This window comes from Coturnix japonica, chromosome 6 (genome assembly GCF_001577835.2).
Source record: "Coturnix japonica isolate 7356 chromosome 6, Coturnix japonica 2.1, whole genome shotgun sequence".
Taxonomy (NCBI): domain Eukaryota; kingdom Metazoa; phylum Chordata; class Aves; order Galliformes; family Phasianidae; genus Coturnix; species Coturnix japonica.
In genome coordinates, this window is record NC_029521.1 from 25,436,118 (window position 1) to 25,464,099 (window position 27,982).

A 27,982-nucleotide genomic window follows, 5' to 3' on the forward strand; every position below is an offset into this window, starting at 1 on the left:
GGAAAACCAGCGTTAAATAACACGAGGGTGACCACACTGTTTCCGCCTTCGATCACTCAACAACAGATCAAACACTGAGCCCCGCTGACAAAATGCAGTGAGAAGGAACAGGAGAGCTGGTGCTGGCACGACATTAAAGCCTGATTCTCACCTCATACTCTCAGAGGAAGGAGTTGAGGAAAACTTGAGGTGCTTTAGGTGTTTGGGGGCCTTCAGTGGGTGTGGATATATATTATTCAAAATACTTTTTTTTTTTTTCCTAATTAAATGAAGGTGAGTTTGAACTACAGTGGCAGGAGATTACCTGACATGCCTTTTTCCCTTGCGATAGGCAGCACACTGTTTGCCATCTGCAGATCTGAAGCAGGCAGTCTTTTGTGAACTACACTCATCTCCGGTGTTTTCCACTGTAAAGGTCCAGGGAATGCAACAAGATGGAGATTAATTTGCAGGTCTTACTCAAAATAGCCCAGTCCATGTATATTTTAAGCACTCCTTCCAGTGTAAGACAGTGATAAATTAGAAATCCCTGCCCCAGAAAGGCTTGTTAGTAAATCTGATACACAGTTAGTTGACAACTCTGATGCATGGAGTTTTAAACCTGTTCAGCAACTCTGCCTTCTGCCCACCTCCCACTCCATTGTTAGAAAGTATATCCATCACATTTTACATGGAATAGCTCAGGCTGCTATCTGGTTGGTAGCAGCAACATTTTCTGCATTAGCAACTCTCTACAGATAATGTCTTGAGGATCGAGAAGGGGAGATTAAGTCTGAATAAATAGCCCACGATGCTCATATTTAATCACTGTACTTAGAGACAGCCAAATCAGTCAAACAACACCTGTCACTGACATGGAGGTGTCATGAAGATACACACAAAACTGCAGCAATAAACTTTGTCCCTTTAAACTCACCTCAAGCCTGTAAGTGGCTCTCAGACAGAATAAATTGTGACCTTAGACATAGAAACCAATGACTGTAATGAAAGAGCCACATTGCTCAGGACTGACAGAGAGTAACTTTGGATATATCTATGTGGATGGGCAAATAGGGAAGGGAGAAGGAAGGAGAGGTTTGTCCTCTGAGCAGCTTTATCTAACAAATATTATGCATTCGTGATCTTATGAGCTTCTGAGTTTGGAACAGATAAAGGCAGTTAAACCCATGCACCCAAGTACACAAAACCGACACAGAGATTTTTTTTCTCCAGAAATGCCAGTAGACTGAAAAAGAGGGGAACAGAAGGGGAAAGATTTTGGCATTGGCAAAAATAAAACATCTCTGTGTACAGAATTACAATCCTTGGCAAAAAGCTCAGAGGTGGCATTTAGGACAAGAAAGAAGAAAAAATTGAGAATGGGCCATGAGAATGACTGAGATGGTGATCTGAACATTTCTAGGAGAGGCAGAGCAGATACATCACCAGTTTGCTATAAGGAGAGAGCACCATAGCCAGTTTGGCTAAGGTGAGCTGGCATGTGCTTTTGCAATGAAATTCAGCTCCTACATCGCACAAAATATTCTCTGGTTGCTGCCCCATCATTTAACAGCGTGGCATCCTGCTTAGAACAGAGCAAGCTGTTCTATACCTTCAGAGTCAGTGAGTACATGCAGCTATGTCTTGAATGTTTTCACTGTAGCATATAATAGAAAGCCTCTCCACGGCAAGCATTAGCAATGCAATTTCATAACTATCTGTTCAGACAGTGCACAGGAGCTTGAAAAACAACTCGAGACACTTTATTGCCTCTGGGAAATGCCATCCGAGAACATGTTCATCCGACAAACACGCGAAAGGCTGTCCCCTATTGGTGAACCATGAAGAAAACCACCCGTTTTTTGTATCTGTGTGAGCTGCACTCCTCCCTGCCTTGAGTGGTACAGTCCTTACTCCCTCATCAAACCTGGCAGCTGAAAAGTACAGAGACATTGCACTGCCCCTTTTGCCTCGCAATGTGAATTTGATATTATCTGTACCACCTTTGACAATGCACTTGAAATTAATCAGAGGAGAAATGTCCTTTTTGATTATATTTAACCATGAACATTGATCAGTTGCATGCAATTTTAACTTCAGAGCTGCATGTCTAAAGTCCTTTCTAAAAAGGGCAAAACGTTACCCAGAGATACGTGGGAGCTGGTATTATCTGAGACGATGTACTCAGGGGAAATCACCATACATCTGGGAAATTAAGAATGATCTATTATGAAACTCTCCATAAGTGTTGGACAGTATCAAAAGAAAGATCCCCAAACATCACTCCTTTGCCCACTGTATGTTTCCATTGCAGTTATCTTAGCTCATCTTGCTTTAAGATTAATTAACTCCCAGTGGACTGGGAGACTCCATGATGTCCTTGGGGAGACCACAGTGCCTGCTCTTCCCCACATTTCACATTTCACATGGGGGCGCCTGGCTTCTCTGCCTGTAGTTACTTTTGGTGTACTATGATCTCTCAGACTGGATGTTGCTCCCAGGCATATTGTTAATGGCCTTAAATTGCACCAGGGGGGGTCAGGCTGGATATTGGGACATTTCTTGTCAAAAAGAGTGGTGAGGCATTGGCACAGGGTGCCAGGGAGGTGGGGAATCACTGTCCCTGGAGGTGTTCAAGATCAGTGGAGATGTGACACAGAGGGATGTGGTCAGTGGGCATGGTGAGGGTGGGATAACAGTTAGCCTGGATGATCTTAGTCATTTTTTGCAACCTTAACAATTCCGTGATTATAAACACTCAACAGAGGACCAGTCATTAGTGCACACCATCACATTCCCACTAAGAGTTGGTGCATATCTGTTATATACACAGACTGGAGCTGCAGGCTTAGCTGCCTCTGGAAGCTGCCATGTGGTATACACCAGCACTGAGCTGCACTGCTGTTCTGAACTGAAGCAACAGTGCTAGTGTGTACTTTGTGGGATGGCAGTGGGAAACTTTACAGTTGTTGTTTGTATCTTACACAGGTAGAGATCATTACCTGACGATCCTGGCACTTCCCCCCATCTTTTTGTGGGGAGAGGGCAGAGCTCCCATGCTTGTTCCATCCCATGGTATTCAGATAAGCCAGCCTTCTTCACTGACAAAAATAATTCGACTTAAGGTGAAAATATAGAAGAAAGGCAGAGAAGAGATGCTCATTGTAGAGTGTAGCAGGACAGCGGGCTGAAGGCCCAAATGTGTTTATCTACTACCTTGTCTTGAGCTTGTGATAATTTATCATTCCTCAGCTGCACGGGATCTCTGAACTCAAGCAGCTCATTTGATCAAGCAAGTTCCTTTTCCTACTGAGAGAAACTTAGGATTCCCATGTTTCCCTGCCTTGCATGCAGACAGGAGGTGCAGTGAGGCCCATCTGTGTGTTCGACAAGCTTTTCTTGACTGCCGCTCAGATTCATCATTCCTTCATGAAGGTCAGGAGGTTTCCTGCCTCCGTAACCTATAACCTTCCTGCTCGCAGACACCCAAAGGGCCTCAGATGGCCTTTCCCAGGGGGTGGGAAGTGTCTCAAGCTGTTTTTCAATGGCTTTTTCTGGAATCCAAGGAGGAATTAATATTTCACCAAAGCAACTTGAAGGGCGGAGGGGGGAGCCTGAATACAAATCCACTTGTTGATTGAGATTCTGGGGTGGGAGCAAAGGAAGAAAGCTTTACAGGGAGTGTTTTCAAGCTCTTAAGAGCATGTGGTTTGTTTTTTTCTTTTTTCCATGAGCTGTTCTTGAGCATAAAACTGTTAATAATAAGAGCACAGTAGGTAATATAAATGGCACAAAAGGCGCTCTTTCATTGCAAAGCTGAACAGTTTGTGGTTTAGTAGATTTCTATGATAAAAGAAACAAAAGAATAAAAGTTTTTTCCTTCTCAAAAGCTACCATGCCTGGTAACATCTTTAGCTAATAAAAAGATCTCAGCCCCCACCTCCTACTGACATATGTTCTTACCCCATTAAAGTCCTCCAGCAGATCTGTAGGACTATTGACAACATGTTCCATGTCACTAAGCTTGGTTTGCTGCCCTGCTACAGAAATAACAATACAGCACCTCTTAAATGGTCTTAGTGTTAATAAGTGGCAGAAGAGATGGAGTTTCACAGGCTGCCAGACTCCTATCTGAGCTATTCATTCAGTCGTTTATCTTCCTCCTTGTTTTTCCTTCCGTCTTGTTCAGTGTCAGCAGCAGGACTTACATACCTACAGGAAAAGATTTAGTTCTCTTTTGTACTGAAGCAAATCAATGTTATTCTGTCAGTGGTGGATTAATTTTTTTATTTTTTTTTTTTTTTGGCCAATTTACACCTGGCAGTTTGGAGGTGAGAGGCTCTGAATTGTGCAGGTTTCCCATGAAGGTTCATGGAGAGGATTTGCCATCCAGTGTGTGCCTGGAGAGGGTAGGAAACTGGGAAATAGTAACCAGTGCCCCTTAGTACTAAATTGGTCTGCAAAATCCTAGTGGGAAGGAGGCAGTGTTTTTCTGTGCACACTATTAGGAGCCCAATTCCAATTCAGGAAATGAAACCTCTCAAAGCAGACCTGTAGATAAGCTATGCAAGCAGCATTTAATGCCTGCCATCACTTCAGCTGCAGCCCACCAGCTGCTGCCGACTGTATAAATCTGTGTACTCTGCTGAAAGCAAAGCAGAGTCCCCCAGTAGCAATTCAGTCATCTGCTCATATGAATGTGTGCAACCCCACTCCTTTGCACACCCCTCTGCTCATATGAATGTGTGCAATCCAAATAAAACCAGCTTTCCTCCCTTTTCTGCAAGAGCAACAGGAGAAGAGGACATCACAGGTTCACAGCATTGAATAGAGGTTCTCAAGTCATGTCTAACCCCAGTGTTCACTCGATGACAAAGTCTGGGGTGAAACTTAGTCTTAAAGGAAACTTAGGCTTAAAGGAAAGGAACATCCATAGTGACAGAGGACCATGTAGCCATTTCCCATCTCTTTCATACAAAAGGCTTGATGGGGCAACTGGCGTGGTTTCCAAGAGGAAACAGAAGTCTGTCATCTCCTTGAGCAGAATCAACCATGAAACCCCTTCCTTCTGTGCCTGTTGGCTACAGTTAGGCTGGCTTCTGTATCTGACCACAGGTGGATCATTGGTGGTTCTGTGTAACTGTGAGCACACAGGAAATAGTTTTACCTGGTGTATGGCTCCACAGCAATCCACTCTAAAGCGTGAGAAAAAAACTCCTAGATTAGTCAGTACATTGGGTTTTTTTAATGTCTCTGATTAAAAGCAAACCTTTGTCTTCTGCACTTAGATACATTTGTTATCATTAGTTCATTGACTAGTGCATATACGACTGGTTTTAGCCTCCATTTAAAATGCAGTGAGTTTACTGATGTGTGGAGCACAGCAGGATAAATAAAGACGTACTTGAGCAAACATACATTTAGTCATTTATTTTTCTACCAGCAGTTTTAGAGAGGGTGGTTATTTTTTCTCCCTTTTATTTTTTTTTTTAATAAATCTAATCCGTTCAGCCAGCGGTCTCAAGAGTAAAAGCTTTGGCCTCAGCTTGGTGTTGATGTTTGGTCGAGTCTTAAAGCTTCATGGTTTTTTGACACTGCGCTGAGTCTGAAGCTTTGATGTCTGAGGCTGCCGCCTGCACAGAGTAAATCATATTTGAAAGTTTATCACTACGAAGAGTATGCTGCTTCTCAGCCATACACACAAACATCCACGCACAGCATCTTTCCACTTCTTTTTACTACCTAGAAGTTTCCTTAGGATTAAATGAATCCTCCACTCTGTTCCCACACGGATGTTTCCATCTTTAATTCAAAGCTCACAGCATTTATGGGCTTAGGCACTGTATACTTGTGCTTAGCAGTGCCAATTGAGGTCCTAAAGAGAAATGAAAATGGTTTTCTCACTCCATTGCTGTAGCTGCTGTATTTGGTTTACGCTGTCCATGTAAAACCTATTTCTGGAACTCAAAGCACTGAGGTGAAGGTCTGAGATAGATGGTTCCTGTACCTCAGCAGATTCACAGTGACTGGCAGTGCAGGATCACTCTGCTCTTTACAATGTCATGAAATAAAAAGTTTCTTCTATATAAATTGGTTATGGCCTCAGAGAGCATCAGTGGCTCCTGGTGTACAGCTGCAAACACAAGAGCCTCCAGAGGCTTCTGAGGAGGAACTCATTTCACGGGTTGGCACGCTTCTCGTAAGCTCCTTTGGCCACATCCTTGTGTTGCCCTTTTGGCTGGTCTGGAGAAATGTACAGGCCACCTCTCTGCTGTGTATGTTGGCAACAGCTGTGAAAATCCATGTCTGCCTTTCAGAGGCTAATGGAGCACATCAGGGTATGGGATTAGCGGGATTAGTCAGGTCAGCATCTGAACTGTGGCTGTTCAGAGGTTCCCAAACATACAGGGCCTGCTGGCAGGAGGGAGCCATGGCTCCCCATCTACTAAGCAGCCACTCTTCTGTTAAAGTCAACTTGTATGAAAAGGTGACAATATAGTGTGAATATGTATGTGTGTCTTTGGGTGAGGTACAAGATTTTAGCAACCTAGACAAGCCAGCACCACTTGGGAATGACTTTGTATATCTCCTGGCTTCCATCCATGCAAGCGGATGATTGTGCAGGACAAAACCAGTGCTGTATTTATTCTCATTCTCAAACCAAAGAGCAGTATCCAGCACAATTCTGCACCTCTGGCCATGGGGGCTGAGTATGTTTTTATGCATTTCAGTGCCTTTTGAGGAGACTGTGTAGAAAGGTAGTGGGAGTCTGGTGAGGGCACATTTCGAGGCACAGCCACGCTGTACCTGAGGTTTGCTGCAAAAGGAGGGCCATGACATTGAAGCGCACAGCAAAGCTGTGAGAGCAGAGCTTTGTTGCCAGCATAAGTTTAAAAAGTCTCTTTATGCAATAGAAAGTGAAATCTAATCCAAAATCACCTGCAGTTATGAAGGATAATGCACAAAATCTGCTGTTCCAGGTGTTAATTGCAGCTTGGCATTTCAAGCATAGCTAAGGAACATAATGCCTGTCAGTGGGACTTATGCTCTTAAATCCCATAAGCACTTTAAAAACCTCTACTGCCCCTCTCAGCCATTACAGTTACTGATGCAAATGCCTCCACAGCCCTTCTGCAGCTACTGGGAAGTACCTGGGAGTTCTTGGGGCAAGAAACAAAACAGAGTTTTTCTTCTTTTAATGCATCTCTGTCTTTACCACTCGGTTTTTGAAGAGCTGGAACACTCTTCAACAACTACTTTCTGCAGTTGTTACCTGGAGGGAAAAAAACAAGTGTTCAGGCTTTTTCTCTTTTTGGAGTAGCTGCACTGAGCTGAGATGAGGAGCATATTGAAGTACATTGGCCTCACAGAAAAGCTCTTCCACCTACTCTATCATCTGGGTGTTTTTCCTCCAGCTTCTATTTATCTTCTATGTACAGATTCCCTGAATGGAGGGAATTCTTCCAGAATTCACGATTCAGGCCGTGGGGCCAGGAAGTAACTGGGGACGAAGAAAGAAAGGGCAGGTAAAAGTGCAATTAATTGTCTGCAAGCTCCTTTCCCTCCGCCAGCTATATAACTCTTTCCTATGGAAGTGTAAATGCCTTGAAATAAAGGTCAAGATATTAGCACACTGAGCATGGTTCGGGCAGTCTTTGCTCGATTCTTGCTATTGACTCTTTGTATGACCTGAGGAAGGTCCCTCATTTCTCTCTGTCTTAGATCTCTATCCATCTTTAAAATAACGATAAGCAAATTTCTTCTTTCTCCAGTCCATTTGGACTGCTAGCTCTTCGAGCTTCCGTGTTAGATATTGGTGCTAATACACCCACAGCAATGGCTCTCAAAGCATCCTGATGGGAATGCAAACACTTAAGACTGTGCCTCAGCTTCAAAATCTGAAATTAGCTGGAAAAGTACAGTTGCCTGGCCTTAATGTTACTAATTGTTGACAATTGGTATTCTGTGTATCAGTTAGAATCCATGCTCCTAAAATAGTAAACCAGAGATGAGCACTACTGTAAAGAGCAGGGTGATAGTAATAGTCTTCATCTACCTCCCAACCTCTGGGGCTGGTAAGATAGTTCCCAGGTGAAGGATTTATGTGTAACAGCAGCAGTGAGCTGCTTTCCTTAGAAGTGTCTTGCTGGCCAGTGTTTACAGCAAGGCACTGGACCGAAAAGATCACAGTCTGATCTGGCATTGAATTCCCTGACATCCTCAGATGTAGTATGAGAAAAAGTAGCGGAAAGCAGTGTGCTATTTGGATTCACAGCAGCAGCAGCAATAAGAGGTTGAGAGGTCTTCTGAATGAGGTTCATAATATCAGTGCAGATATTAATATCTTAGCACCCCATCAAGGCTACTTTGCTAACCCCCTGCTGCAGCTGGAAGAAGCAGCTGGAGAGATGAGGGGTTCAGCAGCAAAACTGAGATGGCCAAGATGTGTTCCCCCCAGTCAGCTCACCACCCACCGCCCCACAGTTCATCACCCCTCAGCTATGTTGAGGCAGTGCCTTTCAAGAATCCATGTTACGGTTCAGCTCCACAAACAACCATAGGGACCCAAGGGGGCACATCAGATTCAGGGGGTCAGGAGGGAGGTGCAGAGCAAGCAGGGGCCAGTGGGGCACTGACTCAGCTCTCAGTACATGCAGCCTGGTATCATTTTTTTAGCTCCTTGGGAGTAAAGATGTGCTATCAAATTAAACTGCTCATCTCACGCCATCTAGGAGCTGGGAAGCACAAGACATATGGACATGTGTGACACATTGCAAAACATGGAGAGAGAGGTTCTACACAGTCTCTGAGAAGCTGTAAACAATGGAGTCAAATAGAAAGGCGACAGATTATTATATCAGCTAACTGTAATGTTGGTTTTCTTTACTCTTTTACTCTTTTTCTTTAAATAATGGATGGAAATAATGTCTCAGTTTCCATCCTGTAAGGCTTGTAACCAGTAATTTTAACAGTGATCTTACCAAAACATTGCTGAACCTTGTTAAGCCCAAGTTAACCAAACTGACTTCAGTCTGCATGCTTGTGCAGAGGTTTATGTTGGGTAGGATCCCACTTTCATCATTTCCAGATGATAGATGTTTTGATAGATGAAGATCACATCTTTTTGGATCTGTTTGTTCTGTATTCTTTGGTAAACTGGTTCCGATTTGGGGCAAACTTGACTCAGAATGAAAGGCTGCATGACAGTCTCAGCTTCCAGATATGGCCAGAGAGTAACAACTGAGAGCCACTGAGGCTGCAACTATTGATCATCAGATTGGCCAATGTCAGCAAGCACTTTTTTAATCAGAAAAAAAAAAGTCTTACCTGGGGATAGGTACTATGAAAATTACTGCCAGAGGGAGGAAGCAATCTCACAGGGAGAATATTGCTAAATTTAATCTTCCCAACAGAAGCCATAGAGATAAGCCCATTAGCAACCTTCTGTTTCTGCTTCTATTTACATTATTTTTCTGTTTCTTAGTTGCAAAGTTTAAGAAAGCATTTAATCTCTTACAAATTATATAGTTTTATGATCATTTGTCTATTTACTTCCATTAGGAAGGGCAGGAAGAATTTTCTGTCAGTTGCCATATCATTAAGCCCAGGCTTTTAGGCCTGATTTGACTATCTTGAATAGCATCACTTCCAGATTCTATTTGAAAATGATTATTATATCCATATCTTGTGGGGAAGAATTGGTGAGCTTTCTGACAAATGATGTGCATAACTCTCAGCTGCGTTATTTTGTGTGGAAGCTGCAGCCTTAGAATGCCTGGGAGAAGACAAAGGCTGAAGAGGGCTGCTGTGCATTGGCACATGCTGCCCAGGGAGTGGGCACCTGGGGGTGTCCAAGAAATGTGGAGATGTGGTACTGATGGGAGGGACATGGTTCAGTGAGCAATATTGGTGTTGGGTGGATGGCTGGACTTGATGACCTCAGTGGTCTTTTCCAACCTTAATGATTCTATGATTCCATGATTCTATGATTCTGAGGTGGCTCAAAACTGAGCCAAAATCATCTTCACTGTGGAATTTTCTCCCTGATTCTTCTCTCTTCGGGTTGCCGACATCATTTGTCCCACAAGTCCTCTATCAATCAATGCATTTCCATAACGCGCCTGTACTTCTTTCATCTCATTTCCTGAGAGAGCTAAACTACTTGGAATTCTTTTCTTTTCCTGAATTAAGAGTTCAAAGGATGGATTTTTAATTAAATATTCCTGATGAGTGGTTTCATTAAATGAACAGAAGGGAAATTGTTCTAACAACTCTCTGTATTGCAGAGGAGTGGGACAGTGAATTCATGACCTATGAACAAAAGGACAGACTCCCACTATATTAAGAATTTCCCAGAAATGCAATATGTTGTTTTCAGTGAATGATGTGATAGTGTGGGCACACTGCCACACCTCTGCTTTACAGAAATCAAGATGAGCTCCACTAGGAAATTTTGTGCCCTCCCTTGCTTTCTGTGGGGTCATTTGAACCAAGGCAATTCCTTTGTGAAGGGAAGTTGATAGACACTGTGGCAAAGTGTTACTGTATCTCAAGCCCCTGGGAGTCACTAGGAGGATGTTTGTACAAGTAGGTGCAGTATTTGCATGAGGTATGACTGGTTTGTGGTACTATACATGTAAGTTGCGGAGCACCCAGCACAGACTCCATCTAGCCAGCATATTTCTGCTCTACACAGAGCTGAACTGCACTGATAAACACAGTGGGATATCTTAGAGCTGTAATGGCATCAGAGGTGGTATTGACAAAAGACATGTGAGTTCACAGAGATCTTCAAATGATTATTGAGATAGACAGAGTCAGGTTTTATCTACTGTACTTAAAGAGTAGGAGTAGTCTAGTCTGTGGTGTAAAAAGCTTGGAAGAAGGAGTAGTGCCTATTCATCAGCATTCACTGGGTCATAACCCAGAATGCCTGCAAACCTCTCTGAGATGCAAACAATGGTAATGTTTTTTAGTGAGTTAATCTTTTGGCTTTTCTTTTGCAAAATGCTGTCATGTAACATGAGTTATATGCTACCAGATAATTTTCCTAAAGTGGTTACAGTATACACCAACAATAGCTATGCTCTTTGTCCAAACTATCGTTTTAGAATATGCTTTAACTGCATCTTCTATAGGATGTAGCCACTCAGGGAATCTTTCAGAGACACAATTCACTGCAGGCAGTCCATTTCTTCTATGTAGTCATGCAAAAGGAAATGGAACGAATTGAGAATGAAGTCGTCAGTAGTCTTCAAATGCCTCCAACTTATTGCTCCCAGGAGAACACAGGAAGACAGTGGTCATAATCTTGCTATAGATTGCACCACACTTACACCTCTGATTAACAGTGGTATATGTGTTCTCCCCAATTTCAGTGGAAGTTCTAAGTAGATTCTGTGAATTTTGAAACCTTTAATTAAGGAATTCACTGAGGGTTACCAGCTGGAAGTACGCAACGGCTAGCTAAAGAACTGCCTTAATGTGAGACTGGTTGGATGCTGGAAGAGTATTACAGTATAATACTGTTTATGCTTCTTCTGATTGTAGAAACAGGAAGGATATAGAGTGACCCATAAGTTTTACATACTTTGCCCCTTTTCTTCCTGCACTCGTGCCACTTACCAATGGCTAATGCATTAAAATATTAAATCGTGGCAGGAGCAGAAAATGATAACTCTAAGAAACATCACGATATAAAATGGCTTGACCTTTAAATTGCTGCTTAAGACTTTAGTCCAATGGACTTTATCGCTTCTTATTTCAAATAGAACAAAACACTCTGCTTTGCTTTTCTTTCTAGGTTGAGGCAGAAATGCTGTCACAGCTTGAAGCAATGATTGAGCACCTGGTGAGAAGGCAAGGCCAACCCAGGGGAGCTCAGGTGCATGCAATGTACTTGAGTAACAAGAAGGGGTGGTGCCAGGATCCACCCCTTCCCAGACCTCATTTAAGGGTTGGCAGGGGGAAAGATAAGGGTATCTTTCATGAGATCCTTGTTTATTGGAGGCCTTCTAAAGGTTAGTAGTTTTTCTTCCTTTGTTTCTGTTTTCTTGACTGCTGCATTTGGACTTGTTCTCACTTGCTGTAGCCTGGGATTGTGCTGTTTCATAATTATTGCTGTTCTTTCCATCATATAATAGTGTTGTATAGGTGTTTGAAACATCTTCTGCTGTTTATAGCAAAAGTATCTGCAAAGCTGAAACCTGTGTGAAGTATGTGCAAGGGGAAAGGAACAGAGGTTCTCATTCTTTCTGGTTTGTCACTTCCTATAGGCTCTCTGAGATTGTCTTGTAGCCATACTGATTGTGAGTGACTGCAATGTGTATACTTATGTTTGTGTGCTTGATACCAATTTTATCCAAGCTGAAGATGATGATTTTATTTTCTTATTTATGAAGTTCCTGTTCGGCCCACTGCTTCCTTCAGGAGGAATCACTGGTGAATACTTGAGCTGAATGGCTCGTTCCAAACAACATGCTTTATCAGCTTACTATCTGCAACAACTCTGAGCCATGCCCATTGTATACCAAGGTGAGTTTTTAACTGTTCCATTTCTGTAACAGAAGAGCACCTTCCTACTCCCTGATAAGAGAGTCAGTGTTTCCTGATCACAGATGAAAGTTATTCAATTGCTCATATTTTACTCTGGAAACTTTGGGCTGTTCTCAGTTTTTCAAGTCAGCAAACAAATCATATTTTCATGGGCCTGGCTGTGCAAATATATAGACTTTGTAGCCTGTTACTGTTTTCTGCTTTGTATTTGTGTTGTTCTAATGGACTGAACATGTTTTAGAACTGAAGGGGATTAAAGTACACAGCTCCTTCTCTAAGCAAATTTAGGGAAGGTTATATATTAAAAATCTTGTAGTCACGCATTTAAAACACATATATGTTTATTTTAGAGATACTCTGATGTCTTGTAGTGGAGTACAAGCTCAAAAAATGTAGGCAGAAGCTGGCTTACAGAGAGAAAACAATGGAGCTGGCAACATAAACCCTTGTCAAATGTGAGGAATGAGTTTTTAAATGAGCTCTGACTTCACTTTAGCATCACTTGCTTGGTCAAGTGATCTAACCCCTAGCTAGATGTGACCATATGGCTGGTGACTACTTCCCATTAAAGGATTATCATATTTATGATCTTCTTTTACATACTGGTGAAAAGCAATCCCATCATCTGCTCATAGCCTCAGAGAGCTGTTTGTGCTACTACTTTAAAAGGCACGTCTAGACCTCCCTTGTCCTTAAAGCTTTATATTTCCAAGCCCAATTCTAGTGCTTTAAACCACTGCCAATGCTGAGAACTGAATTGAGCCTGTGTCCCTTGATACTAGGGGGCAGTTTCTGGGGAAACTCAACTTTGGATAGCGCTGAAAATGTCATTGTGTGGTTGGACCCAACCCTGGGTGTCACTGCACCCACTCGGCCAGCCACTGATCCGTCACACAGGCTTACTAAGAAGTTTTGGCCTCTTTAATGGCTGAGGGAGAGGTGCTAAAGAGCCAATCACCCCCTCATACTTAAGAGTGCTTAATCTTTATATAACAAATTTGACTGTAGGAATTGCCACCTGTTTTAAGTTAACTGGATGTTCTTTTATGTGTGGCTGGGCTTCCTAGGTAATCCTACACGGTGCATGTATCCAAGGCACAGTTCAGTTACTCCTTGCAAATCCCCACAAAGCAATTACTGGCCTTTCTGTGTATTAAGGAATTGTCAATTTCAGGTGCAATTAAAGTAAAATTGCTTTCAGTAGATAGTTGGGTATGATGTCTTTTGCTGGTCATAATTCTTCTACACTTTGTTGTTTCTTCAAATGAAAATTATATTTCTCTTGTGCCCTGGAATCTCAGGCTCATTTTTGACCCAAAGTATCCTCAGAGAGTTATAAAACTTAGATGATATAATGGCATATTATCCAGTAATGAACATCGTGAGAATCAAGCTAGGAAGATGAAGATGAGATGTGAATTAATGTTTTAATAATCTTCCTGAGATTAGTACAAGTCACACAGACTGGGGTCCCTATCACTGCCTGAGAGTGATACAGCTCCTCCAGTATGGAACAATATTGCTTTATAACCCTCCAAGGGCGTGATACTTAATGTCTGTATAGATGGATGGTCACTCAGCTACCCATGAAGCTATGACCTTGTCCCAGCAGTGTTGTGTGACAGTGAGCTTTGGGCTGAAATGTTATTCACAGTGCCACAGCCTCTATTGGAGACAGAAACTGGTAAGTTTATTTTTACATCCAGTCAACTAAGTTGCACAAGACATTCTTTTCTACTGAGCTAGGGTGTTTGCCATTTTCATAACAGAAAGCAAAAACCATAGTATTGTTCATTTCCTGATAGATTAACTCCAGATTTGAATTGAAATACAGCTGTGAATCATCAGTTCTAGGGTGGTATGACAGAACATTAGTTGGAACCATGCTGCTATTATCTGTCTTCAGTGAAGAAGTCAAGCAGCCACACAATGCTAACCGTCCTACACATTCACAATTGCATGCGAATGCTCTGTGGCTTAAGTAACAAGCAGAACAATGTCTCATTCTTGCATTTGAGAATACAAAGAGTCTTCAAAGTTAGGACAAAAACTGGACTGATGTCTCAAAGTGGCAACTCAAAATGCTACATTAGATAAATGAGTTTACCCATCTGAGACCAACAGGCTCCTCTGGCACTCTGCAAGCTGTAGGATATTCCTGAATTTTCCTTTAAACACAGCTTTTCTCTGGGGGCTGCAGGGGAAAACACCTTTGTTTTGTGTTCAGTGGTGTAGAACACAGTACAAAGCTATTCTTTTAACTTGTTCCTATGTTTACTTACCTTCTCAGCTAAAAAGGTGACACTTATCTGTTCTGGATTAGTCTATGTTTAATATATATTTATCCAGCCTTGATAAAGCTTTGTCTATTGGATGGAGGACTTTCTATTTATTTGTTAATTTCTGTTCCTTGTTAGGTGCTTACAACCAGTGTCCAAGACAGTACATAGCAGCTTTGGGATGAGACTGCATATTAATCATGCTTTCCACAAAATCTTGAAATAATAATGCTTATGGCAGCTATCAGAACTGTCTCCAGTTTTTCAGCACCACTTCAACGAGATCCATTGAAAAGGGACAGTACTGGTATGTGTTGATACCAGTGTAGCAACTCTGGGAAGGATGTTTTAAGGAGGCCCATGAGATGGGTGGAAATTCACTGAAGTGAAGACAGTGTGGCTCTCTTGACTTTATTCCTCCATTTGGGTGGTCCAGGAGATTTGGCATGGGTACAAAAGGGAGTATGTTTGTTGTGGTTTTGTCAGATACACCCTTTTCAACAAATTTCCCTTATAACAGTAAAGCAGGATACTAGAAATGGGGGCTGTTAGCTGAGAAACTGTTATTGCTGCAACCTCATTTGTTTTCTTTAGTATAGCCTCCTGATGTATTCAGTATTCAGAGCTGCTTTCCAGTCAGACAGCCTTTGTTAGTCCAGCTCCTGGTTGACAAGTGCTTAAAAAAGTCAACTTATCAATAAAATCCTCAGCCAAGCTCCAAATGAGCATCTGGCACTGGTTGTTCAGATGTGCCTGTGAACAACAACAAGCTACAGGAAAGACAAGCTACTACTCAGATGTTATTTTTTTGGCAATGGGATTTGCTGTATTATTTCTCTGCTGTGCTAGCTGAGGGTCCGCCTTTTGCTTTCTAGCCTCCTTGCTTCAATGCCAGGCTGGTGGACATATAGCACAGGTTAAAACTAGAGCTCTTAAGTAATGTGATATTTTCTTTCGTCCTGTTTAATAAGTGACCTTGTTGGTGCCATTTCATATAAAGCAGAATGAAAACCACAAGTTCTAGAAATGCAGTAATTCCAGCAATGACACAAAGAATGATCTGCTTTGTTGTCTTATTGACTATCAATGTGGTGAAAATGCTGTTCCGCAGTATCTAGTTCATTATTTTCTGTTGTTTTTGTTTTTTGTACATGTTTTTAACTAACATTAAGCAAAATGAGCATTGTGGAACAAACCATCCATACAGGCTATGCCATAATTACTGTTTAGCAATTTCACACTAGCAAAAGTTTATTAAAACTTCACGACTCATTAATAGTAAGTGATCATAATAGCATAATAGAAAAGGAAACTGAGCTAATGATAGAAGTGCTGATTAATGTTTTTGACCTTAAGACATGAAGTCAAGTGAAATTAATGTCACTGGGTGTTGAAAGTTTATTTTCAAGTGTCGATGGTCTGTAATCCACCAAGGAGCCCCTCTGACTACACAAATTTTATGTTCCTCAGCAGAAAAATATTCTATACCAAGTGGCATTTTTAATAACCTTACTACTGCATTTCAAGTAAGTGCAAGGCTGTCTCATTTATTATCAGAATTGGTAAAGCATATGTTATCGAAACATGCATATATACGATTGCTTCAGAAGGAAATCTCAGCAGTGCTTCATGTGTTAGCAACCAAGGGCTGTTACATACAGGTGGTTGTTTTTTGGGGTTATTTATTTATTTTGTCAATAGGCTTTCTTTTACAAGATCAGGTTCAAGTAGTATTCAAGAGGCTATTAGAGTATAGCTCACCAGCCAGCTCTCTGATCATGTCTGACACTTGAGCACCAGTGAGCCTAATATGACAACTGTTCCCACAGCCAATGGTGTGCTGGAGCATCTTCCTCAGCCTAACATCTGCTTTTGATGCCCTATGGGGCTGTAGCAAGTGATGATATTTGAGGAACTGCAAGAGTTCCACTAGGAACCTTTGTGAGGGACTTCTGGTTAGGTCCATGTGGCTGTGTGATGTCTGTGTAGACATCAATGTGTGAGAAGTTACAACGCCTGAGGCAATTTGTGTGCCAGATTGTGAGTGGGGAAGCTTCCTGCTTGGGCAGCCAGTCCTTGTTTACATGCGCTTCATTCTTTGGGTGTAATGGGACACTTATTTAAATTAGTCACAGTGCGATGCCATTGTTCTTCAGCACCTTGTACTAAATTTGAGAGGATGAAGGTTCTGGAGCTTCTCATAAACCGGTCTAATATTGTTCCTGTGCAGAAGTTGAAGCAAGGTACCTGAGTCTTTCTATCAGGAAGGTAGACTGTTTCTAAATACCAACTCAAGTTCCCAGCATGCAAAAAGTCATTTTTAATAATCTTGCTTTGGTTACTGTAGGTACAATTCCCTTGATGGGCAGAACAAGCAATAAAGTTTCTTACAGGTACAAGCAGATGCCTGGTTAAGTGTTAGCAGGCTCCAAGTTCAGTTAACATAAATCAAAGTCATCTCGGGAAGGACAATCCTGTTGTAATAATGTCACTCAATATTTAGCCTACCTACACTTGTATTAATAATAAAGCCCTCGGGTAGGGAGCAACACACAGCCATTGATCAGCACAGAGCTCAGCGCTGCACTATTGACAAGTATTGTTTTGGAGGCAAACAAAGACTGAGCTGCATTTATAGCCACTGGATTCTGCCCTCTGCCAAACAGGCGAGCATCGCTGGTCAGCCAAGTTAATGCTGTGTTAATGATGCCTTAAGCCTCGCCAATTCAGGATGAAGCCAGCAGTTATTTGGTAATATAGACTTGTTCTTTCATTTTGGTTTTTATGTTTGTATCTGAGTGTGTGTGTGACGTACCCATCTGCCTCTCTATGATGATTTCTATTGATGTCTCCTTTGAACAGAAGAGGGATGTGGCAAACCTGCAAGCCCAGAGAAAAATGTCATCTGTGTAGTTAACCTTACTGATGGTGTTGGTTCTTTTTATGTTGAAAGTATATACTATAGCAATTCAGAAGTTAGAATGCCAGGTCCTTCCAAAGCAATTGACTACCAGTCTTTATTTTTTAAAGCTACACAGTGTGGTTTTGTGGGTTTGGTTTTTTTGGGGGGGTTGATGTGGTTTGATTTTTGTTGTGTTGGTTTTTTGTGGGCATGTTGTAGGTTTTCTTTTAATAAAGACTGTGAATTATATTCTCACATATTCTCTAGCACCGTCTGACAAACCAAGTAAGCAAAACCAACTAAACTAAAACCTTCTGCAGCAGTACATTGGAGTAATGTTTCCCAGCTCTACTTTGGCATGTTCCTGGCTGTTGCTGTGCAATTTTCTGTAATTAATATTGTTTAAAAAAAAAAAAAAAAAAAGGCAGTGGAGAATTAGGGGTTGCAATTTTATATTCAAGCACAGAAAGAGACATGCATATCACAAGAATAAGTGGTTGTTTTCTTTTTTTGTTTTGTTTTGTTACCAAAAAATTGTTTCAGGAAATGATGTTCCTGTATCTGAATGTAAAACAGAATCCAGCATGAAAAAGACAATAACACAGACAGGTTTTGTTGCCAACAGAATCTGCACAAGTGTGGGGGCTGGCTGATTGCTTGGGCAGAGCGCTTTGGAGAGCAGCGATGGCTCATGGACAAGTGGCTGAGACCACCTCTTAAAATCTGTGTCATAGAATAACTCAGGTTGGAAAAGACCTTGAAAATCAGAGAGTCTAAACACAACCTAACTAAGCTACCATGACTCTAACAACCCTCTGCTGGATTGTGTCCCTGAGCACCGCATCCAAATGGTTTTTAAATACATCCAGGGATGGTGACTCTACCACCTCACAGGGAGCCCGTTCCAGTGCTTAACATCCCTTTCCATAAAGAAGTTTTTCCTGATTGTGGCCAGACCTTCTCTGTTAACAAACAGCAGGTCCAGGATTTTGTTTCCCCTTGTTGGCTCCTTCACCATCTGCGACAGGAACTTATCATCTCCCACACACTCTAGGAACCTCCAGGATTATTCCCTATTTATTTGCTGTATTATAAATTCAGCAGATGTCTGGGAAGTTTAAGTTCCCCCCTCAAGAACAAGGGGAAGAGACCAAGAGACCTCACTTGTCTATAAAGCGTCTTGTCTACCTCTTCATCCTTGTTAGGTGGCCTGTAGCAGATTCCCACAGCAATACAAGTTTTATTGGCCTTCACTTTTATACTGACCCACAAGCTCTCAATGCTAGCATCACCATTATTAATTTCCACACGTTCACATTCTTTCTTAACTACAGGCAGGGAGTGCAGATTTCCTGGTTCCACTGTCATCTCAACAACCTGATGCTATGATGCACTTTTGTTTACTGACAACATAATGTACATGTGGAAGAAGGGCGGAGTGGAACGTCACCTTCTGTCTGTGCACCTTCCAGGCAGTCCCATGGCACTGAGTTACCCATTTGGCATTTGCCCAGTAAAAGTGGTTCTGTTGCCAGTATCATTCAACTCACAGGGTAGGTGTCAAAGGGAGGCTGTACGACCAGTAGCACACACAGTAAACATAAATCAAGCAACCAAGACCCAGGTCAAACCCTCAGATCATGCACACAAAGGAACCCATCTGGTTGTGCACAGACAGCTGCCTGGTGGCAATGAATGCCACTTGGCATTCCTTTCAGTCTTTCCTCTCCCTGGAGGGGCTGCTGCTTAATAGTTGGAGCATCTCAGAGACCTCATATCTCTGTTCTCCTCCTTCCCATTCTGTCTGAACATGAGTAAATGCTCAGATGCTATTCTCAGCTTCTAGACACCAGTAAGAGCACTATGAAAGCCTGTCTGCCCACCATTCCTTCCCCCCTCCCAGACGCTTTTGTCTCCAAAGCCCTTGCAACACTCCGCTCCCATGTGTGCCAAGAGCAGCCAGCCCTCTGCTTCTGGCCCATGGGACTGAGGGCAGGGGTGGGTATGGAGCAGTGTGTGCATGTCAGAGCTTGAGTGAATAGGACCAGCTGGCCTTTCCTGTGCCTATTTCCCTATCATTTCCATCAGACATTCCCTGCTCATTGTGATTTCACAGGCAACATTCGCTAGCACAAAAAGACTAGGGAGCAAGCAAGTGCACGGATATTTAAAGGGAAAAGCTTTATTTCTTGTTTTCTTAGATCATAGTGGACTGTAAAACAACAGGGAACAATGAGATCAACCTTTAATAAGCGTATTTTCTTTTCTTTTCTTTCCTTTTTTTTTTTTTTTTTTTTTTTTTTTTTTGTTGCCAGTTAAGCTTCCTTTCTTTTGTATAATTCAAAACAGAACAAACAACCAGGAAATATTTGTCACAAAAACATGCTTTTTAATAAAAAAGAGAATAACGTTTATTGAGAGGGATTGTTTTCTGGATATGTACAATAATAATGTGGGAGGATTATGCTAACAGAAAATGCCAAACATCATGACTTGATTTCCAAAGTGTGAACAGTCCAAAAAGCAACGGCCTTAGAGCAATGTCTAAGTCAACAGGAACAAGTGAACAGTGGTTTAAGGTTTCTTACAACAAATTACCAGCCATTATGACTGACGACCTGACACATCATCATAACCTGCAGTGAGATGTACAGAAATCCATAAGACAACATAGAATTTACACAAGAAGGTAACCATTTGCGTAAGAATCTCCTCCAGAAAATGGAAGCATGTTCTAGACAGATAAGTTTGGAAAAAGAAGGGAAAAAGAAAGAAATGGAAAAAGAAATAGTAGGAAAATACTAATACTGGATATCCTCAGTTCACAGTGAATGCCAGTCGTCCTGGGTCTAAACGCTACCAGTTTCCCTTATCCCTTCTGCCTACTCACAATTAATCCCCTTATCATTGTGTTGTAACTAAAATCACTTTACCTGAACCTTCCCTTGCTATTTCCTCTTCACTGCAGCTCTTGTCTATGATGTGCACTTTACACAACAAAAAATGCAAACTTAGACATAAGCCTCAAGTGAAAGAAACACACACCTTCCCAGCATGAACAGTATTAATCACAGGTAATCATTTCTGCACTAAGTGATGCCACACAAAACATCGTACAAACCCTGTTAATCAAACAAACTCAGTAGCAAAAACTCTGGGGGAGGGGAGAGGATGGGGATTAATAATTGCCACCAGTTATGTTTCCCGTATGTTGCAGTGCTCCAAAGTGATTTCTTCCACTGCCTGCCTTCAGGATTTATTTTTTTCTTAAAGAGAAACAGTAGAGGGTACTGGGAAGTGATAAGAGGTTGGTTTTATGCCTCAATTCTGCTGTGACCTTCCCGGAGAGGAGGCAATGTAAAATTCAAGACTATATTTTTCTTTCAGTTGTTCCTCCTGCTTTATTTTCTTTACAAGCTCAGCTCAGCCTGGGTTATGAGCTCCCAACTGCCAGATGCAATCCACTGAAGGGCTTTGTTCCACCTCTAAGAGTTACTACAGTCTTCCCAAGTTAAATTAAGGGTTAATGTGTTTGTCTCAACCCAAAGCAGGAAATGACGCTGACATTTTCATTGTATTTTGAAAATTATCCCATAGTTCCAGCATGTTTTCTGGCTTCTGTGATGTAAGGAAGCAGTGCTACCATTCCTGTTTCTCTATCTCTAGCCAGAGAATTCTGCAGCATGGTAGTGCTTATGTGGTACTGCTTCTATGCCAGCGACCACAAAAAGGTCAGAAAGAAACCGATGGAGATAACAACTGACCTGAGATGGGCTTAGGTCACTGAGAGCTGGGTGGCACCAGCCAACTGTTTTCAGCTTTCATAGGTGCATCCAAGCAGACCAAATGAATGAGTTTAGAAAGGAGACAGACACCTGATATATTTCATACGAGAATTAAACAATTAAAGGGGTAACACTTTTGCACTTTACCACGGGGGTTCAAATGCCCTCTCCCATTGTCACATGGGAGCAGAATTTGCAGGCATTCATTGTCAAATGCCCAGCAGAAGGGCCCTTTGCATCAATGGTACCAATACAGGAGAATTGCTGGGGATGAATCAGCTGACATAAGGAGCAGCATAACACTACCTAATGTTACTTATATATAACTCTACAAAAGGTGATGGACAACAAAGACAGTGGGGTATTCCCAGGCTGCAGGATGTGAGGATAAGCTCAAGTGCAGCACCTATAGATGCAGAAACAAAGAAAAACAGCTTACCTTTGGAAAACCACCAGCAGGCAAGATGGTCTTGTGCCAAATATCAACCCTTAAATGAGGTCTGGGAAGGGGTGGATCCTGGCACCACCCCTTCCAGTCACTCAAATACATTGCATACACCTGAGCTGCCTGGGTTTGGCCCTGCCTTCCACCAGGTGCTCCATCTCTGATTCAGGCCCTGACTTAGCATTTCCACTACACCATACCATCCATTATTAGAATGAGTGGCTTGAAGAAGCCTGACAACAAGCCTGGATTCATTTACTGGAAGGTGAATCCCCCAAAGTGCTGCTCAGTTTCATAAAGATTGAAGTTGCTGGACAGGATGGAAGGCTGTAAGCAAAAAGGTCAATTATTGTGGTACTTCCACAAGAGGAATTTGAAGATATTTGCCCTTACATATACAACTTACAGGAAATCATCCTTCAGAGAGATTAAAAAGTAGTGCAAAAGAATTGAAGCATGTTAGAATCGCTAAAAGCAGGGGAAAATGAGGTCAGAGGAACCCTTTCTGAAGTGGTATTGGGTTTGGCTGCTGCAATTTAGGCAGCAATTACTTCTAAGTGTATACATGGCAAAGTTCAGCTATTGGCACCTGGCAAAGGTGAAAGAGCCAAAACTGCAGCTGCCCTGGTCAAACGTTCTCAGAGAACTTTAGTGATTAGTTTAGATGGCACAGAATTATAGTACTACAATATATATTGATGAACAATACTTCAGAGAAATTGGTTGCCTCTACTCTCTTTTGAATTTCAGTCTGTGAGCTACATCTTGAATTTCTTGCTCCAGCTTGTATGAGTTCCAGAAGGCTGAGCATCCGAGCAAGAGTTGTAGGATTTACCTTCTGATTACTGACCGGCCCACAGGTAACATATATGTTAAGTATAATCTCTCCTGGGTAAACATTCCCAGATGAAGAAAGCATGCAAGGACAGCATATGAAAGTAAGTGGCAACAATACTGAGATAGAAATGGGAATTTATCACCCTCCCTGATTTTTACCTTCAAACGGATACATCTATATTTTACAGTGTAACTTCTTACCTTTGAAAAAAAAATAATAGTTATCATTTAGTGATATTTCGACAGAAATTCCAAGTGGAAAATAGATTAAAAAATATTTAAATATTTGTGAAAGATTGTGAAAGTTTAAAACTTTTTATTCCTTACTCAGTATCAAACTAAATTTTAAATTCCATCTGGGGAATAGAAAGATCATGTTTTAGCTTGTATTAGCCAAACTAGTGCTAACCAGATAGATAAAATAGGAACTTGCAATTTGCTCTGCCTGAAAAGGCGTTGATGGTTCAGCAGAGACATATTCCTGACCACAGCTTTTTTTCTCAGAAGAGGAGGCTGTAATTGAAAAACAAAGCAAAATAAAAACAAATGCAGATAAAAGTCTGTAAGGCAAATGTGGGTTACTGTGGGGTATGGAAAAATGACCTTCCAAAGTTAAAAGGGGAAGCTGAAATAGCCAATAATTGAAACGTCATAGAAAGAACGGAGCTGGTAAGAAAAAGCAAATATTTAAAGATGGGCAATATTTAACAAGTCACCGGATTAATTTCTGTGCCAAGTTCATCAGAATTGAACACACTTCTGTTTGATGTAATGGACATCAGGTAGAATCTGAATAACCACGTGGGTATAAAACAGGTTTGGGGGCCTCTTTAGCTCAGATGAATTCATTCAGAAGTTTTAACACAGAAGTGATTGCATATTTTTCAATGAGGTAGATCCACCTTGGCGTAGAAGAGGAACAATTGCAATTTATTAATGAAAAAGTTCCAACTGCTGTGCAGATATTCCCACCTTTTACTGCTTGCTGTAATGGAGTGCTGGTCCTAACAGAATCCAGCTCTTTGCAGAGAATCCCAGTGCTAAGTATGAGATGCTCCTGTCACTTGACATACACATGATTTATGTCCCTTCAGGGGGCTGTTCTGAGTTTTGCTCTTCTCCTTCACTGGTTTCTCACCATCTCTTCTCTGTGGAAATATCATTGAGATTAAGCCAAGAATCACAAATTAAGATCAGACTGAGATTTTAAGGTGATTCCTTCTGTTTTGTTAATCTCCAGCCTAACTGCAAGCAAATAATGTGTGTGCTCACATTTTCAGTCTACTGACTCAAACTCCTCAAATTACGAACAGCCTCATTTTCTAAAGGTTGTGTCTTACAAGGATATAACTTCATTAAAACAAAATAGGCTGGAAATAGGTCTCCAGACAGAGTCTGCAAAATGCTCTGAAATGATTAAGAATTCCCGTTCCTTCTAATTCTTCCTAATGACACAGTGGGAATGAAGCAGTGCAAAGGGATGGATGGAGGCTTGCTGCACTGCCCTCAGCACCTGTCTCCCCATTCCCTTGGAGACAGCCAGGCAATGAGCAAGCAGTCAGTGCACTGAGGGCTGTGCCTTTTGTTCCTGACCAAATCATGGCACAGGACCAGGTGCAGGATGGCTGCATAGTGCTGGATGTCTCCATCTCCACTGGTGCCCCTGAGGGGCAGGGGAAAGCCTTGATTGGTATTTTTTTTTCCTAAAATGCTCATCATCCTTGCCTCTTTCCTTGTGGAATTAATACCTGTTTAAATACTGCTAAAACATTAGCCACATAGTTCAGTTCAGAGTGAATTTAATCTTTCTGAGTACTAATCTTAAGGAGAAACACACTACTCAAGCTATTTAACGTGGCAGTGTATACACACTCCTAATAATACTAATGACAACATCTGTTCTATGACATTAAATGAAAAAGATGACTTGTAAATGTTTATGGTAGTCCGTGATTTAATTTAAACACAACTGAATTGGTTAAATTTACAATTTAAACAGTAGGTCATCTGTATGTACATCCTGTATTTGGACAGTTCCTATATTATTGCTACATTGGTAAAATTAATGTGTTAATGGACTATATAAAAGCCAGTCTTAGCTTGTTGGTTGAGCACACAATACACGGCATTTTAATGGCTAGAAGGGGAAAAACAAAACAATCATCTGCATACTTCAGTACTGTAGTAAATGACTCCATTTGACAAGGCCACCATGCTAAATTGACATCATCCACACCACGTCCAATTTCTAAAAATCCTCCAATATTTGCATGATGAAGTCTGTAAAAACCTCATTAAGTGTCAGACTCTTAGGGTTTTTTCCCTCTTGCCTGTTTAATAAGCAATTTATTTTTTTAATTAAGAATTCAGTATGCTTTTAATTTAGGAAAGAAAGCTTGAGTGCTCTGTGTTGTCTGTGGTAACATGGCTAGCTGTATAAAACACCATTTCCTCCTCTACTGTATCCATAATTGTATTTCCAAAGGTAACTCTCATTGAATCAGATAACTAGACATTTATTTTGTAATCAGAAGCTAATTACGTTGTTGTTTATAGCATAAGTGATCAATAGCTTTTGTTCTGGATCACACAGTGTCACAGCTCTAATAATTTATATTAAATACTGATACTGTAATCAAACCAAATGTATAAAAGCTTCAAAAAGCTACACACTATACTTGGAGGTTATTAAAATTCCTGATACTGCTTAAAATGTTTAATGTGATGAATACAAATGATATTTTAAAGAAAGCTTTGTGGATCAAAGATGGATTTAATAATTGTAATGTTTATGAATTTGTTTTGGAAATATTTTTAATTGGGTAATGTCAGCCTTCTGGATCGTAACGCTACATTCATTTCCATTTCAATAGGTTATACTATCAGCTCCTTTTGACATAAAATAATTTGATTTATTTTTTAAATCATGAATCTCATACTCTTCTGTTGTCACTAGTTTTCAATAATTTGATTAGTTTCTACAAGAAGAGCAATAGGAACCACACGGGCTTTGCTACTAATGATATGCTATATATTTCTCCTCCAAAAGCAGTTCCGACACCTTTGAAAGTAATTTGCAGTTTCTTATCAGCACAGAATTAAAGAGTAATACTGTCTAATTTGTTATGTTCAGTGGCACAGAGTATCCTAGAATTCTATCAGACAGTGCTTTTAAACCTATATCACGTGACCATAATCAAGAATACATACGTGAATTCTATAATTTCTGGAAGTGTTTGTTATTAGCAAAGAAAAAGCTCAAAAGATGATCTGGTCAATAGGCTTAATGATCTCTTAGTAAAAGGCCTATTCTGCACGCTCCCAAACTTCATTGTGGTTCATAAAACAGTAATTTGTACCTTACAGTTGTATAGCAAATAACTGATCCAGGCATTTCAAAGAAGGCTTGGGCAGTATTGTGTAAGTCTCGACATAAATCTGTACATTCGACACAATGAGCTCTTTGCTTGGTAAAATTATCTTCTCCTCTTAGAAAAGCAAGAACTGATTACTGTTGAACATTTAGACACAACTGCTTGTAACCGTCACCAAGCTGTCACGGGAAGGTATGAGGACAGCCCTCAGGAGAAACACTGCCTGTTTGATGACGCTTAGAGCTTTAAAGAATTCCTTCCAGATAAAGCAGAAAGTCACCATGAGCCAGCACACGCTGTCAGTGTCACTGAATGAAAGCCAAAGCGATCAAATCGTGTATGCTGGCAATATTGCCATCCAAACCATTAAAACGTTTATGGAACAGGTCTTGCAAACAGCTCATCATGTCAACAATCCCATGGGCTGCAGTAAGGACTACGAGGGTAAGAAATGCCTGCCACATGGGTGAGTGTGCATGACGCTGCCTTGTAACGGGATCAGCCATCCTTCTGTGCTGGTTTTAGCAGTCTCAGTAATAAACCAAGGTTTAAACAATAACTTGCTGCCTTTTGTTTTTTTTCCCTCTACAGTGCTGTGATAAGAGAAGTAAGGTATGACGTTCCTGTAACTTTCTGAGCTGACATCATCAGCTATATATAGACAGATAATGCCATTTTAGTAGAGCAAATAAAATGCATATCTTTTTTATTGAATGAACAGTATAATAATTGGACTATATTGTCACAATGGAAGCATAGAAGACCAGTGACTGTACAGCTGAAACCCTGCAGCAAAATTTTTTTCTACTGTTCATCCTCAAAGTTTACAAAATGTATGTTTATGGAGCTTTCACAATGGCTGCTGCTTGTTAATTTAAAGAATCTTCACCCTTGTTAAGGCTAGATGATTATTATTAAAAGATAAATGTTTTGTTAGAAAGTTCTATGCCACACTCTATGAGAATTTAACTGAAAGACATACATTATACCTGTATGCGAATTAGAATGGCTTCTCAGCAGGGAATGCAGAATCACTTACAGTACGTAAACATTTAAAGAGGAAAATGCTAATACACTGAAAGAGTTTAACATCAGTAGCAATTTATCAAATGAACAAGTTTCATAAAGTCCACTCTCTGGGAGAACATTCACCGCTAGACAAAAGCCTGGCATCCTCGATAATCTGGAGTCTGATCAATATGAAAACCAAAACCATCCAAATAGATAAACAGGACCTTAAGAAAACTGCCATCCTCCTTCTCAGGTAAAGGCCAGAATTAATATACTTTTTAAAATAATCCAACCAGATTGCTTTACAGGCAAATTTATACACCGTCTCTTTAAAACACCGCATGCCCAAAAGCCTCTTGGGTTTGGAATGTAGCACTGCACCAAGTATTTCACAAAGCCTCTAAATATCACAAGAAGCTTTTTTAGAGAGAGAAAAAAAAAAATCCAGCTGACAAACTGTTCTAGCAGGAGTGCCTCAGCTTAGCCCCCAGACCTGGAATTCCAGATAAACAACAGAGGACAGGAAACAGATATTTTTTTTTTACATGTCCTTTTGCAATGCAGCTACAAGACGACTGATGAGCTTAGGAACAAAAAGAGTGAGAGTGCAATTGTCATCAGAATGAGTGGTGTGCTTGGATAGAAGCTTGTAGGAAGAGCAAATGAATTCTCCGAGGATATGTGGCTGGTGGAGACTCCTGGTGTGTTGTCGTTCCCAATAGCATTCTGCAAGACACAATATTTTCCTTGGTCACCATTACACATTGTCATTGCAAACTATTTAAATCTGTGCCATGGAATTCATCTTCTCTTTG

At 41.0% G+C, this 27,982-nt stretch overlaps 1 protein-coding gene and 1 long non-coding RNA gene across 4 annotated transcripts in view; one reads left to right on the plus strand and one right to left on the minus strand.

The window, feature by feature from the left end:
- Positions 1–11,842: 11,842 nt before the first annotated feature.
- Positions 11,843–19,264, plus strand: LOC107316188. Its single transcript, XR_001556216.2, has 3 exons — positions 11,843–11,999; positions 12,381–12,513; positions 14,952–19,264. It is a non-coding gene; the product is annotated as an uncharacterized LOC107316188 (long non-coding RNA).
- An 817-nt stretch (positions 19,265–20,081) lies between these two features.
- The window catches only part of GFRA1 (GDNF family receptor alpha 1), a 233,309-nt gene continuing 225,408 nt past the window's right edge, over positions 20,082–27,982 (minus strand). For all 3 annotated transcript variants that reach the window (XM_032445525.1, XM_015867420.2, XM_032445523.1), the window contains one exon: positions 20,082–27,893. In XM_032445525.1, the coding sequence (XP_032301416.1) occupies positions 27,732–27,893 (162 nt within the window). In that variant the 3' untranslated portion in view covers positions 20,082–27,731. The remainder of the gene's footprint in view (positions 27,894–27,982) is intronic.